This window comes from Myotis lucifugus, unplaced genomic scaffold (assembly GCF_000147115.1).
Source record: "Myotis lucifugus unplaced genomic scaffold, Myoluc2.0 scaffold_22, whole genome shotgun sequence".
In the NCBI taxonomy this organism is placed as follows: Eukaryota; Metazoa; Chordata; class Mammalia; order Chiroptera; family Vespertilionidae; genus Myotis; species Myotis lucifugus.
Window position 1 is genome coordinate 8,165,417 of NW_005871070.1, and position 16,219 is coordinate 8,181,635.

Genomic DNA, 16,219 nt, shown 5'->3' on the forward strand with positions numbered 1-16,219 from the left:
TTGAACTTTAAAAAGAATTACTACACAATAGAGGGGGTTTTTAATTTTCACATTTTGACTATTTAAATTTAGGATGAAAAAAATAGTTTCATTGTGTTATAGTTTAACTTATTTACATTATTTCTATTTCCTGAAATTATGCTTAAAAATAAGCTGGGTGGGTATATGAGGACAGAAGAGGGAGTAAAGCAATGTAAAGGTGAAAGCAAATGAATTAATTTTAAATTTTTAATGGAAATACATATGGAAGTAGAGAAAATAATATAATGAGCCTAATGAACTCATCATGTAGCCCCAATAATTATGCATAAATGGTCAATGTTGTAAGTATAGGATATGATGTGTATTTTACAATTTATTTAAGTAGGAATCCAAATAATACTCTGCATTGTGATTGGCTGATAAGTTTTTCAGGTCTCTTTTCATCTGTAGGTTCCCCCTCCATCTCTTGTTTATATTTTTTCATGTTTATTTGATTTTAATTACAGTTTATAGTTAATATTATTTTGTGTTAGTTTCAGGTGTATAGTATAGTGGTTAGATAATCATGTACTTTACAGAGTGGTCCCCCTGATACCAAGTACCCACCTGGCACCATACACGGTTATTATAATTTTTTTTCTTTATTGATTAAGGTATTACATATGTGTCCTTATTCCCCCATTACCCTCCCACCCCTTATCCCCACCCCCACTCATGTCCTCACCCCCATGGTGTCTGTGTCCATTGGTTAGGCTTATATGCATGCATACCAATCCTTTGGTTGATCTCTCCCCTTACCCTCACCCTCCCCTACCTTCCCTCTGAGGTTTGACGGTCTGATCGATGCTTCTCTGTCTCTGGATCTGTTTTTGTTCATCAGTTTATGTTGTTCATTATATTCCACAAATGAGTGAGATCATGTAATACTTACCTTTCTCTGACTGGCTTATTTTGCTTAGCACAGGGGTCCTCAAACTACGGCCCGCAGGCCACATGCAAATACAAATATTGTATTTGTTCCCGTTTTGTTTTTTTACTTCACACTTGGAGTGCGGGTGAATTTCCCGCCAAAATATAAGATGGCTCTGTCTTTTGATTTTGTTCCATCCACCAAAAGGGTGGATTACAAACAAATATTTGGTAATACGCAGTTACAATCGGCCCGAGTTTACACGTTTCCCGCACTCCACCGCAAATCTATATGAACCGAGTTAAAGACGGCTCCCACGGAGTACGCGCAATTCACGCGAGCCGACTTAACTCGTTTCCCGCACTCCAAGTGTTCAAAATAAGATATGTGCAGTGTGCATAGAAATTTGTTCATAGTGTTTTTTTTAAACTATAGTCCGGCCCTCCAACGGTCTGAGGGACAGTGAACTGGCCCCCTGTTTAAAAAGTTTGAGGACCCCTGGCTTAGCATAATGCTCTCCAGTTCCATCCATGCTGTTGCAAATGGTAAGAATTCCGTCTTTTTTACAGCAGTGTAGTATTCCATTGTGTAGATGTACCACAGTTTCTTAATCCACTCATCTGCTGATGGACACTTAGGCTGTTTCCAAATCTTAGCTATTATAAACTGTGCTGCTATGAACATAGGGGTGTATATATCCTTTCTGATTGGTGTTTCTAGTTTCTTGGGATATATTCCTAGAAGTGGGATCACTGGGTCAAATGGCAGTTCCATTTTTAGTTTTTTGAGGAAATTCCAAACTGTTCTCCACAGTGTCTGCACCAATCTGCATTCCCACCAGCAGTGCACGAGCGTTCCTTTTTCTCTGCATCCTTGCCAGCACTTGTCATTTGTTGATTTGTTGATGATAGCCATTCTGACAGGTGTGAGATGGTACCTCACTGTCGTTTTGATTTGCATCTCTCAGTGACTTTGAGCATGTTTTCATATGTCTCTTGGCCTGCCTTCTGTCCTCTTCTGAAAAGTATCTATTTAGGTCCATTGCCCATTTTTTGATTGGGTTGTTTATCTTCCTTTTGTTAAGTTGTATGAGTTCTTTGTAAATGTTGGAGATTAAACCCTTATCAGTGATAACATCAGTGATAACATTGGCAAATATGTTCTCCCATGCAGTGGGCTTTCTTGTTGTTTTGTTGATGGTTTCTTTTGTTGTGCAGAAGCTTTTTATTTTGATGTAGTCCCATTTGTCTATTTTCTCTTTAGTTTCCATTGCCCTAGGAGCAGTATCGGTGAAGATACTGCTTCGTCATATGTCTGAGATTGTGCTGCCTGTGGATTCCTCTAATATTTTTATGGTTTCCCGTCTTATGTTTAAGTCCTTTATCCATTTTGAGTTTATTTTTGTGTAAGTTGGTGGTCTAATTTCATTTTTTTGCATGTATCTGTCCAATTTTCCCAGCACCATTTATTGAAGATATAATATTATTAACTATATTTTCTATACTGTACTTCCTTGCATTTTTTACTTGAAGAAATTGGATAGTTTGCCTGTAAAATTTTCCACAAACTGGATTTTGCTTGGGGTATCATTTAACAAGCTCCTCTATTCATTTTATTTCCTAAATTGGTTTTAGTTCCAGAGGCTTATTCAAATTTAGGTTCAGTGTTTTATTTGTGTTCACTTAAAAGTTTTTAATGGTTAGGCAAGACTACTTCATAAATTGTGAACTTTTATCAAAAGTAAATATTGTCTGGTTTATTTATTGTTTATCTTTTTATGTTTCAGTCTTGATGATAATTACCTGGATCTGTCAATTCATTAGCTGTTTAAAAATGATTTTCTAATTCTTTCATTACTTCTCCATATATTAGCTAGAATACTTCTGTAAAGAGGAACACCCCTCATCAATAAATTGGGTACTTCGGAGTTAGATTATAAAGGAAAGGCAAAATAAATTATTGATTCCCCCTCCCCTTTATTTACCAGCTTACATAATAGTAATAATGAAGTGTTCCCTAGCATCCTCCATAGGTGACCAGAGAGTCTATTGGGTGTTGTTTGTTTGTTTGTTTTATTATCATTGCTAGAGGCCTGATGCATGGAATTAGTGCAAGGGGCTCGGCTCTCGCAGCCTCGGCTGGCCCTCACAGCTCCGGCTTCGTCCGGAAGGTTGTCCGGACGGTCATTCTGCTGTTTGGTCTAATTAGCATATTAGCTCTTTATTATATAGGATAATCTCACTTAGATATAAATGTATTTGATGTCTATGAATCATTGCCGTTATTATCTTTATTGCTATTCAGATGGTTTAATCTTTGGCCAGTGGGAATTTATTCATGTAGCTCCTGAGTCCTTTTGACATGACCCTGGGAGTCATTGATAGTTTTACTTTCTGATATGAGAAGATATTTTAGGTTCATCTTGTTGATTTGTGCCCCAGATCTGAAATTGGCCATTTCTCTAAGGAGCCATGGATTCTCTGAGTGAAAAAAAGACATTTAGAGACTACAGTTTAGGCTCTTGGGTTGGTCCTTATGGATTTCATGGCTCTTGAATTGGTCATTGGTTTAGGCTTTTTCGGTGGTCAGAGCTACAAATACATTTTTTAAAAAGAAAAAAATGTTGATAAATTCATATGAATACTTCCTATTGAAATTCAGATTTATCTCATTGATTTTTATGTCTTTATTTCATTTTAACCGTACCAAATCTCACTGTGTTCAGCAAAATCATCATAATCTCTCATTTTGTTTATTTCACAGTACACACAGTCATCTCAGAATAATAATACCAAAACCACTGTCAATAGTTTGGTTACTGAAACTAGGGATGGGTAATCTATTACTGTGCTTTCAAGTCACTTGAAATAGTTCATTTATTTGTGCTTATACCACCAATTGGATATATGGTAAAGTTCACTCATTTAAATTTACTTTTGATTTTTTGTGATTGCTTTTTAAAAAATCAAGCTTTTTAAATGTTAATCGTGTAAAACATTAAAATACTTAAAGAAGTGTCTTTCCCAGTGCCCTTTCAACCTTAGTTTCTCTTTCCCTCTTCCATAGGTAATTACACACACAAATATATATGGGGTTTTTTGTGTTATGTGTTTAAGTTTAGTTAAGAGTTCTTATATACATGTGGAATGATTGATTTACTTAAAGTCTAATAATGTGGATGATATTTTCCCATTTGTTTTGATTCTTCTGTGTTCTCCCTCATTGCTAATCAAAACTTAGGAGCTTGTCAGTAAAGAAAAGGTCTTATTCCTAAGGACATTCATTCTGGTTCTTTGTATTTTTGTCAGTATGGGTAGGCTGGGGATTCTTTCTTACAAACACCTAATTATCACTTATGAATTTTCCTTAAATGCTTATAATTATTTTATGGGCTATTCATTAAAAGTAATGATAATTGTGAGTTTTTTTAAGAATTCTTAAACCACCTACATTAAAATACTTAAAACTTTTCTAGACTTGAGCCTAGTAGGGTCCATATTATAGGACATGATAGCTTAAACATTTATTTTTTAAGAAATTGTATTCCTCTAGAGCTCTAGTTTTATTTCTCAGATATTTTTTATTATTTATTTATTTAGATTTTCTTGTTTTATGTCAAAGCTTTGTTTTTTTTATTTTTTGGTAAGAATAAAAAGGTCATCATCCAGTTTCCAACTGAAGGTTTGAATTTTAGTGCTTTATCTGCTTTTATTTTTCAGATTTACAATCCAGTAATCACATTAATAGAGTAGTAAGTCATCCCACACTTCCTGTTACAATAACTGCTCATGAAGATAGACACATCAAATTTTTTGACAATAAAACGGGTAAGTAGGTTGTCTTATTTTCTTTTCAATCATAATAATTCTGTAAATTTGAAGTGATCAAAAAATGCTATTCTTTTATATAAAATATATTGACTTTTCTGCTTCAAAATTGCCAAGTTAAATAATTTTAACTTAGATTTTTGCTTTAGTTATGTAGCACGTTCATAATATGTTGTTTTATCCTTAAGTATATAAGTAAAACCTTGCCTATGTATTATGATTTTTTTCATTTCATATTAAATATAAATCCATCCATTTGAAATTATTTTCTTCATAGTCTATTGTGATTTAGTATAGCAGAAGAGGTGTCTTTCTGGGGTTTGGCATTTCAAATATGTTCTTAAAATTATTTCTCAGTGGATAAAATGATGATTAGTAAAAATTGTTTTATTGCCATCTTTCCTGTATTTCTTGTTGTCAGAAAACTTAACCATTTATATAGAAGTCAAATCAAATATTAATGTGGCCATAGAGTTTCTTTAAGGACCCTTGTTCCATCTGTAATTACCTGAATACTATATAAAATACTGTTTGTTTTCTTTCAGGAAAGGTCTGACAGCTAGAAAGGCTTCCTTGAGGGGAAGCTAAAACAGGGGTATTAGAGGACTTCCATATCAAAATCTTAAATATTAATTATAATATTATTGCAGGGCAACAAATTATCAAGCAAGATAGCAAATTAAAAGACAGATTTCTCTTTGGAGGTTATATAGAACATGGTCATATTTTTAGTCTTTCATAAATCCCTTTGTTCAAGCAACACTTCATGGACAGATTCCTTTTCACTCAATAAAACAGTTGAGAAGGTAATGGATATTCACAGGACTATGTATTTCACAGGAGAGACTATTCATATTCATGTGAATGTTTTCCATTTAACACCTTATCAACAATTCTTTGAACATTTTTTGAAGCCTAAAGATCATCCTCTGCTGCAAGAACAGAGATAATTTCCTTTATTGTATTTCTAAAAAGATTGATTTTTTTATTAATTATTACAGATTTAGATTTGTAAGGGGAGGTTCAGGAATTTTCGTAGTTAGTTGTATTAAAAGTAAAGTGTGAGTCTCTAGAGCTGTTTTAATGGCAAAAATCAAGAAAAAGTGGTAATAAAATTTCACTTAATAAGTAAGGAGCTTACAGTCTTATAAGATCTACCAATTTATTTTGTTATTTCTCTTAAGTAGTTTTAGTACCTTATCTTTAGTGGGAAGAAATTGAAGCAGTGGCCTCCAAACACTGGAAAAATTCTTTTTAAATCAACCTCTCTCACTTTTACTCCCATATACAGGCGCACACACACACACACACACACACACACACACACACACGAGTTCAATTTATTGAACTTTTATATCTGAAACATAGAAATCAATATTATGAATGGGTTTGATAAATATTTAGATTTTAACAACAGAAACATATTTAGCATTTTGTATTCTGCAGTGCACTGGCTACTGTCATGTATAAGATGGGGTTTCTGCTTTCTGGGGACTTAACTGTTACCTGGGGAAAACAGGATGTGTGTATGTGTGTGCACCTGAACTCTGCTAGGTAAAGGTGTCTTCACAGAGTAAGGGTATGAGCTTTGCCTTGAAGCAATGGTAAGGTTTTTTTTTTTTTAAGTGAAGAAAGTAGTAGGAAATTTCAGGTAAGGACGTATTTTGATCAGAGGCTTGGTGGTAGAAACTTTGGCCAACACGGGGGTTTTTTACAGGCAAAGCCAAAGTGGTAAGTCTGGAGGAAGAAAACAGACTATTGAGAACTTCTCACAGCCAGCCTAAGAATAATGCATTTTTGTTTATGCTATGCACTGTGAAAGCCACTTAAAATATTTGAGCAGGGGTTTACAAAATTGGTTTAAAAAGATTATTTAAGTTGTATTATATGGTAGATCCTTGACTTTTAAGGAATTAAAATTTTACAATTTCTATTTTTTGTTCCCGAGAGATCTTTGAGGCTTGTGATTTTTAAAAGTTTGATAGAGGCACAAATTAGAGTTGCGTATACTGTACTGAGACACTTAGCTAGTGAGTATGAGAGAGAAGGTGTAGGATGTGGTAGAGAAGTTGGAGGAAGAAGGTCCTGAATAGATTGTGAACTCATGCAGCAGAATTCATTGGCTATCTGCCAGAGTTCTTCTCAATGCTTAGTAAACAAAACAAAATGCCCTATCTTCTTGGAGCTTAATGGTATATTACTTACTGTGAGACATTGTTGTATTTGATTTATGTGTATTAACATGTTTGCTCTTCTAATAACTCTATTAGGTATATATGATACTATTATTATTTCCATTTTACAGTTGAAATAAAAGGCTTCAAAGAAGTTAAATAATTAGTGCAGTGCTACACAACAGAGGAAAATTGCAGCGTTGGGATTCAAATCCATACAGTTTGCTTCTAGAGTCTACATGGTTTACATTAGTCTGTTTCTTCTCCATTTCATAGTGGCCTATAATACTGATTGCCCAAGTCAAAGAGCTTAGATGCCAGGTAGCCTGTTATAAGAGCAAAGAATTAATCTTGGTGGAGGAAGAGGGGTGGCAGAGGCATGGAGCCAACGTGAAATTGGTTAAATGTGAGAAATTACAAGTAAGTGTTGCTGAAGCAGGGGTCAGATGCTTTGTGACTTTTGTGGTTACCCATGGAAGCTCAGCAGCCAACTTGGTTCAGCATGTGATCTCTCTATACATGGTTCAATCTGAAGGGAGAGGGGGTCACTCGCATTTTCGAACTCACTATATGGAAAAGAAGGGTTGACTCAGAATTGACTTAACATATCAGTAAAGGTTAGTTTAATGTATAGGCAGGAGAGTTGAAATTAAACTTGGAAAATTATTGCACCCTTAATGAAATGGGGGAGATTTGCTAATTGGTTGAAAGAATTCTTTGGTTTAAGACACCTTAAATTTAGGACATAGAGGGTTATTCTAAGGAGAGAAATCAGAATTAGATTGTGAATTAAGAGTTACCATCATAGAATTGACATTTTAAAGGAAGCTAATGGTGCTTGTTACTTAACCCCTAATGTTTTGAGATTATTTTCTTTGAGGCCAATCATTTCATATCTAGGGTTTTGTTTGTTTGTTTTGAATAGGAATATTGAGAGGAATGGATTCTAGAATTGATAGATGAATTTTGGGACTAAGCAATTAAAGATAGTGTGTTGAATGATTTTTCTGTTTCTCAGGAGAGCAGAGAAGAATCTCCAATTATTCTGTTCGTTACTTAGTACTAATGAAGAATAGACAAATGTGGTTTGAAATTATGAGAAACTTTGTCTTCAACTGATAAGTGTTTAGTATTGCCAGAAAGTGATAGGACTTTTGATGTTTTCTGGAGAAACTTTCACACACTTGATTTTGTTGTGGTTTTGTATTCAGGTCAACACTTACAGCCTCATGATCTATACTAATAAAAGACAAAGATGCTAATTGACCGTACCTTCACTACACCCTAAGCCATGCCCACCAGCCAATCAGAGCGACTATATGCAAATAAACCCAACCAAGATGGCGGCCGGCAGCCACGGAGCTGGAGCAAGCAGGAAGCTTGGTTGCCCGAGTGATGGAGGAAGCCAAGCTTTCCGCCTGCCCTGAGCCGGCTGTGGCCTCCCGCTCATGGCAACAAAGTTTCAATTATAGAAGACAAATAAATCCCAGATACTTGCTTCCAGCCAGCCTCCACTGGGAGCTTGGGTGGCTGAGGGTTGTGGCCAGCGTGCAAACAGCCATCAGCCCCTCACCCAGGCTGGCCATACCCTCATGGGGTGAGGGTCCCCTCTAGGGGGCTTAGCCAGCCCGAAAACGGCCCTCAGCCCCTCACCCAGACTGGCCAGGCACCCCAGCAGGACTCCCACACTGAAGGGGCTGTGGCCAGCCTGCAAACAGCCATCAGCCACTCACCCAGGCTGGCCAGGCACCCCAAGGGGGGACCCCCACCCTGAAGGGGCTGTAGCCAGCCTGCAAACAGTCATCAGCCCCTCACTCAGGCTGGCTAGGCACTCCTATATAATAAAAGGATAATATGCAAAATGACCCTAACAGCCGAACGACTGGGAATGACTGGCCACTATGACACACACTGACCACCAGGGGGCAGATGCTCAATGCAGGAGCTGCCCCCTGATGGTCAGTGCACTCCCACAGGGGGAGCTCTGCTCAGCCACAAGCCAGGCTGACGGCTGCCAGTACAGCGCTGGTGGTGGGAGCCCTCTCCCACCTCCTCAGCAGCACTAAGGATGTCCGACTGCAGCTTAGGCCTGCTCCCCAATGGCAAGTGGACATCCCCCGAGGGCTCCCAGGCTGCCAGAGGGATGTCTGACAGCCAGCTTAGGCCCAATCCTCCAGGGAGCGGGCCTAAGCCAGCAGGTGGTCATTCCCCGAGGGGTCCCAGACTGCGAGAGGGCACAGGCTGGGCTGAGGAACACCCCCCACCCTGAGTGCACAAATTTTTGTGCACCGGGCCTCTAGTCAATAATAAAAGTAGATCTATGTCATGTTCCAGAATGGCATGTCATCAGGACTAGATGCAAAGCAAATGATTAGAACGAGAATTCTGGAGAGAGCCTCCGTGTCTCTAGGATCAGCCCAGGCATTAAAGTAATGAAAAGGGAGGAAATTTTTAAAGTATCATTATTTGCTATTTTATTCTGTCCTTGGATAAATCAATATATGGTGTTGATTTCCATTCATCAAAAGCATATATTGCCAGTGCAGAGGCTGAGGCCCTTGCCTCAAAGTATTTGTGCAACACAACTTTGTATTCACAACTTGCTTTTAATTTTAACTTGCTCTTGAATCCTATTTCCTTGCCAAATCTTCAGTGAAGGTATTCATTAAATTACATTTTCCAGAATAGTGGTTTTATTACTACCTGGGGAAATTTGGAATAATTTATCATTCTATGTTGTACTCCTACCTCCTTCTCTTATTTCTAATATGTAAAACGATTGACATTTCAAAGGATAAATGAATTTGATGAAACTGAAATCATTAGGTAGGAATGTATTCTCTGGTGATTTATTTATCATTAAACCTGTATGTAAAATAATCTTTACATCTCTTAATGAGAAAGATTTTTTCTGTTTTCATTTTAATTGCAGCTTCCATAATCTTGTCTTTGATGCAATCCTATATTTGTTATGTTTTCCACTGTCTATCAGATACTGTCAAATTCATGTAACACAAATGTCTATTAAAAGTACTGGGAAAGTTCTGCATTAGAATTAAAATTCTCTTTAATATATTATTACTAGAGGCCCAGTGCACAAAATTCATGCACTTGGGGGGGTCCCTCAGTCCGGCTTGCGCCCTCTCGCATTCCAGGAGTCCTCAGGGGATATCTGACTGATGGGGAGAGGCCTAAGCCAACAGTAGAACATCCTTAGTGCTGCCACGGAGGTAGGATAGGCTCCCGCCACCGCTGCTGTGCTCGCCAGCCATGAGTCCGGCTCAGGGCTTCTGGCTGAGTGGCGCTCCCCCTGTGGGAGCGCACTGACCACCAGGGGGCAGCTCCTGCATTGAGTGTCTGCCCTGTGGTGGTCAGTGCACGTCATAGCGACCAGTTGTTCTACCATTCAGTCGCTTTGCATATTAGCTTTTTATTTTATAGGATAATTCATGAACCTTGAAAACATTACACTAAGTGACAGAAGGCAGACACAAAAAGCCACATGTTGTTATATGATTTATTAATATGAAGCATCCAGAATAGTCCAAACTATAGGGAGAAAAAGTAGATTAATGGTTACCAGGGACTTGGGGGAGAGGAATGGGGAATGGCTGCTTAATGGGTATGGGGTTTCCCTTTGCAGTATTGAAAATGTTCTGAACTAGATAATAGTGATTGTTGCACATCATTGGGAATGTTGTAAAAGCCACTGAATTGTACCCTCTCAAATAGTTAAAATGTAACTCTTATGTTTAGGTATATTTTACTACAATTTAAAAAATGCTATAGCGATTGTCTCTTATGTTCATGCTATTTTATGATTTCTAAAGTACCTATCAAGTTAGTAAATATTTGTGAAAACATAATTATCTTTGTTATGTTTTATGTAGGTAAAATGATCCATTCTATGGTAGCTCATTTGGATGCTGTTACAAGTCTCGCAGTAGATCCTAATGGAATCTATTTGATGTCTGGAAGTAAGTCTGAATTTCCTGTACTGCGCACAAACTTTATAAAAGAATTGTTACTCAAAAACACTTTATTTGTTCTTTTACAGGCCATGATTGTTCTATTAGATTGTGGAATTTGGACAGCAAGACATGTGTGCAAGAAATAACAGCACATAGGAAGAAATTAGATGAATCAATATATGATGTTGCTTTCCATCCATCAAAAGCATATATTGCTAGTGCAGGGGCTGATGCCCTTGCCAAAGTATTTGTGTGAATCAACAAATACATCATAACAACAGATTTGCTTGAACAAAAAGAGGGTCTGCATCACTGCCATCAAAAACGGTTACCGATAAGACACTACATGTGATCTGCCTGGTGAAGGCTATTTAGGGCAGGCATAAATTGGTGGAAGTTAAAATCTTAATGTCAGGTTCATTAATTTAATTGTAATTACTGTATTTTGTGGGACAAAAAAAAAAGGACTCCAGTATTTGTGGCCTGTCTGGATACAAACTGAGCATATATCTGTTTTTTAGGTATCTTTAAGCCAACGTGGAGTCTGATCTTACAAAAGGACTTTTATTTTGGACTCTGTGTGCTGCCTTAGGGTTAGGGATGTGGTGCTCTTGTGGGGGGAAGTGAGCTCCAAGAGTAGTTTTTTTTTCATCTCTTAGTGATCTTCTGTTTATCAGTTGAATGCCACAGATTCCCTTTTAAACTTATTTTGCTTTAAAAAAAAAAAAGAAGAAAATTTAACTTAAAATATTTTAGCATTAGTTGCACAAAATGTTTGGATAAAATTCTAGTTTTTATAAGTCTTTTTTATATATTTAGCCTGTCACAACAGTGCTTAAGATTGTATTGAAGTTTTTCTGCATTATACAACCCTAAAACACAGAGATCTCACTAACCCGCTGCTATGTAACCACACTCTTTCTTTTGCCTAATACAGCTCAGCTAAGTCCTTCCATAAGATGCTAAATCACCTTCATCATCACATAATTGTCTTCATAAACCAAGGACTATTAAGTGTATTAAAATGAAATAGTGGGGTTTAGTACTCCAAATGAACTCTTAAAAAAAAACCTAATCTTGGCATCCTATCACTATGTGATATTTTGTACATCTTACTGTATTTACAAGTTTATTTATCAAGGATTATCCGTCTTGCTAATAGCTTATTATTTATTTCACTTTTTGTTGTTCTTTATATCCTTTTATTAATGTGCTAAAGGAACCTGTATATCTATTTTGGAACTCTTTAAATAGTCTAAAATAGACTAAAAATGGAATATTTTATAGTTTAAGTTACATACCAAGGTGATTCTCCCCAGACACATATCTTGGTTTACCATGATTCCAAACAAAACTATCTTGTTTTAAAATATTGGGAGTAAAATATTATTTACATGACAAATAGGATACAAAATAATTGAATCAGGATACAGAAATCAGCTGTGTTTGGACTAGTTATCCCTGTTTTATTTTTTCAAATGTGCTTAATTTTATGGTGTAACAAAAGATTTTGTTTGTGTAATGCATGATTAAGACAATAAAATATTTTTTCTAGTCTTCCAAAAACTTTTCTGATCAGTTTGCGAGTTTTGATGAGTTTTGTAAGGTTTTTGTTTTACAAACGATGAATCAGCAAATTTTTAAGATTGTACCACATAGCAAATGTACAACTGTTGAAAAATAATGTATATAAAATGCATATAATAAATATTAAATTGTGTACATGTATGTTACTGTTGGCTACATTATTTTGTGTTGAATAATAAAGTGCAATACTTTACCCTCCATCCTTAAACTAGGAAATGGAGATGATTTCCTTGGTGAGTCCTTCATTTTTATGCTGTTCTTTTAAACTTTGTACTGCTTATTGATATTCTAGCAAGATTAGAACAGTTAACACTATAAAGAATGCCTTGCTAAGTATTTCATCCTATTTGGGATAATAAAATCTTCTGTTGACATAAGTTACATAATTCAAAAAGACCAAAAAAAGAAGAAAAGACAGATATACTTTTAAATCATTTCCTTAAACATCATGTTATTTTATTAAATCTGAATTCAATTGGTAGTGTTGTCACTCCTATCTAGCCATACGTGTTTCCACAAAATGTTCAGCAGAAAATAAACTGCATTATTCATTAATTAAAGGTTGTTCTTATAAATAGTGTTAACTTACTATCTCAAAACTTCTCCTTCAACAAGGTAATATCCTTTTTCTTTGAAGGGAATTGCACATGGAATTAGAAGGTAACATTAGAAAACTTTCATTGCAAAATTTTATGTGAATGCCTAATGCAAAAAAAAATCACATTGTGTGTACTTTGAGAAATTTTGTCATCTAGCATAAAAATCCAAGTGGCTGTTTTAGTTATTGTTGAAACAAAGTTTTCGGAAATCTTTTAAAAATACTAGTTTTATAGCTTTCTGAACTGAAGATTCAACTTGATAAACAAAGGGGCACTTTTTAAAAATAATTTAAGAAGCTTTTCAAAAGCTACTAGCATTTCTGGCAGTTATTCTAAACCAATGCATTACTGTTTAACTGAAATGTGGTTATCACTGCAATGCATAAACATTCACCTCTTGGAATGTATTAAAACAAATAAAAATTAGTATATATGTTTATTTTTCTATCTACTTTGGTTGTATTTTTCTCTACAATATTAAACATTTGGAAAAAGACTAAGGTTACAAAAAGAACGCTTTATTTTTACTTTATTAGTGTGCTTCCAATTGTGATTTAATGTGAAGTTATATAGGTTTGTTTATTAAATGGTGTTTTATAAAGTTTAAGAATATATGCAAACTTTAATATGTTGACTTTTTCAATATTTAATATTTTTTGCCTTTTCATATTTTAGTTACTCAGGTAGTTTTCTCATATTTCAATATAAGTTATCCACTGAAGATGAGCGTCTCATTTAATACATTTAAAGTTATAAATGGGCTAGTATATTTGAATTTTAGGCATGCCTACAAAAGTTGGATTATAATACATCTTTTCAAAAATCCTTTTACTCTTTACTCCTGTTAGTTGTTAGCTCTTTATTTTGAGTATGTTTACTTATAAAAATAACTAGTGACCTGGTGCACAGATTCATGCACATTGAAAGGAAATTAGAAGATGGCCAGCGGGGCAGGACTGGGCAAGACGGGCCGGACACACCCTGGAGCCAGCCTCCCAAGGTCCCTCCCTGGCTGCGTGGCTCCAACTCGAAGGGCTTCTGCAGAATGAGCCGGGTCCCTCCAGCAGGTGAGGTCCCTTGGCCTGGCCTGTGGGGATCACGGCAAAACCACCTCTCCGACATCCCCAGAGGGGTCCTGGAGTGCGAGAGGGCACTTGCAAAGTTGCTGTCATACTGGGTGTGGAAGGCAAGTATGCAGTAAACCAGATTTGGGGCCAACAGTGACTTAGCAACAACATAACCCAAGTCCGAAAGTGGAATTGCGAGGCCCCGGGAGAAATCGGGCTCCCTCCCCTCTGGTTTTGGGGTGCGTCAACCGAGAAACGCTGCTGCCAAGGCACTGCAGCTTGGCAGCTTCTGCGTTGAATGTCTGCCCCCTGGTGGTCAGTGTGCATCATAGCTACCAGTTGGACACAGCATATTAGCCTTTTATATATATACTAGAGGCCTGGTGCACAAAAATTTGTGCACTCGGGGGGGGGGGTCCCTCAGCCCGGCCTGTGCCCTCTCGCAGTCTGGGACCCCTCGGGGGATGACCACTTGCTGGCTTAGGCCTGCTCCCCAGAGGATTGGGCCTAAGATGGCAATCAGACATCCCTCTGGCAGCCCGGCAGCCCTTGGGGGATGTCCACTTGCCAGCGGGGAGCAGGCCTAAACTGCAGTCGGACATCCTTAGCGCTGCTGAGGAGGCAGGAGAGGCTCCCACCACCACCGCTGTACTGGCAGTCATCAGCCTGGCTTGTGGCTGAGCAGAGCTCCCCACTGTGAGAGCGTCCTGACCACCAGAGGGCAGCTCCTACATTGAGCGTCTGCCCCCTGGTGGTCAGTGTGTGTCATAGTGACCATTCCCAGTCGTTCTGCTGTTAGGGTCAGTTTGCAAATTACCCTTTAACTATATAGGATAGAGGCCTGGTGCACGGGTGGGGGCCGGCTGGTTTGCCCTGAAGGGTGTCCTGGATCAGGGTGGGGGTCCCGCTTGGGTGCCTGGCCAGCCTGGATGAGGGGCTGATGGCTGTTTGCATCTGGTCGCACCCCTTTCAGGGTGGGGGTCCCCACTGGGGTGCCTGGCCAGTCTGGGTGAGGGGCTGAGGGCCGTTTTCAGGCTGGTGGGCGACTGAAGCTCCCAACCTCTCCTTTTTTTTTTTTTTTCTGGGATTTATTTACCTTCTATGGCTGTCACTGGATCTGAGAGCCGGCTCCAGCTCTGAGGCCCGGCTCCAGCTTGAGGCCTCAGCTGCTAAAAGCAGGTATCTGGGGTTTGTTTAGCTTCTATAATTGAAACATAGTTGCTTTCGGAGCTATTGCTTTCAGGCTCAGAGCCGGGCCGTGGCAGGCAGGGAACCTTGGCTTCCTCCATCACTGGAGCAAGCAAGCCTCCTGTTCGCTTCAGCTGCCTGGCTGCCGGCCACCATCTTGGTTGGCAGTTAATTTGCATATCGCCCTGATTAGCCAATGGGAAGCGTATCGGAGGTACGGTTAATTACCCTATTTGTTTTTTATTAGCTAGGATAGCTAGATTGATAGCAACTTGATAAAGTGCTCATTTCTACTCTCGCTGCTCTTTAAGTCAGTCAAAATATTAGTTTCTCTGGTTACCTCACATACCTCAAAACTTTGTTCTTTATAGAATCAAAGGTAAAGCATTTTTAAAAGGGTTAGAGGCCAGGTTTTCACTTAAGCTTAAATTTTTAAGGAGTGGTACTTTTGGCTGAGAATTTGTGCTTTATGTACTAGGAGAAAATCATGTTAAACCCATTTTAGTTATTTGAAAATCTGTTACATGAATTCATATTTGCCACATTTTATAAGGTGGAGAGGTTTATTGTCTTCCCAACTTGATTTTATCAAATTTTTATCTAGTGTCAAAGGCAATTTCAGGTATGCCTCTTCAGTACATAGTCTTTTCATTCCTTTTCCACAAACTAAAATTGTTAGACTCAAAAGATTAACTGGAGTATGTATATTATTCCACTAATTAACACCATTTTGGGGTCGACTGGTTGTAAATCACCCAGATAGGGTCAGTGACTGTGTTACAGGAGATAAGGTGTGCAGTTGAATGAGTGAGGGCAGGTCCTGTCTTGAGAAAGTAAGCAGGATGCTCTACCTGAGAGGAGAGTTCCTGGTGAGTAATGATAATTACATCAATGGAATTCTGAGCACTTTTCGT

At 37.9% G+C, this 16,219-nt stretch overlaps 1 protein-coding gene across 1 annotated transcript in view; it reads left to right on the plus strand.

Moving 5' to 3' along the window:
• The window catches only part of STRN3 (striatin 3), a 107,989-nt gene extending 95,322 nt beyond the window's left edge, over positions 1–12,667 (plus strand). Inside the window, 3 exon segments of the mRNA XM_023751547.1 lie at positions 4,606–4,719; positions 10,784–10,870; positions 10,951–12,667. Coding sequence (XP_023607315.1) covers positions 4,606–4,719; positions 10,784–10,870; positions 10,951–11,120 — 371 coding nt within the window. The 3' untranslated portion in view covers positions 11,121–12,667.
• The last annotated feature ends 3,552 nt before the right edge of the window (positions 12,668–16,219 follow it).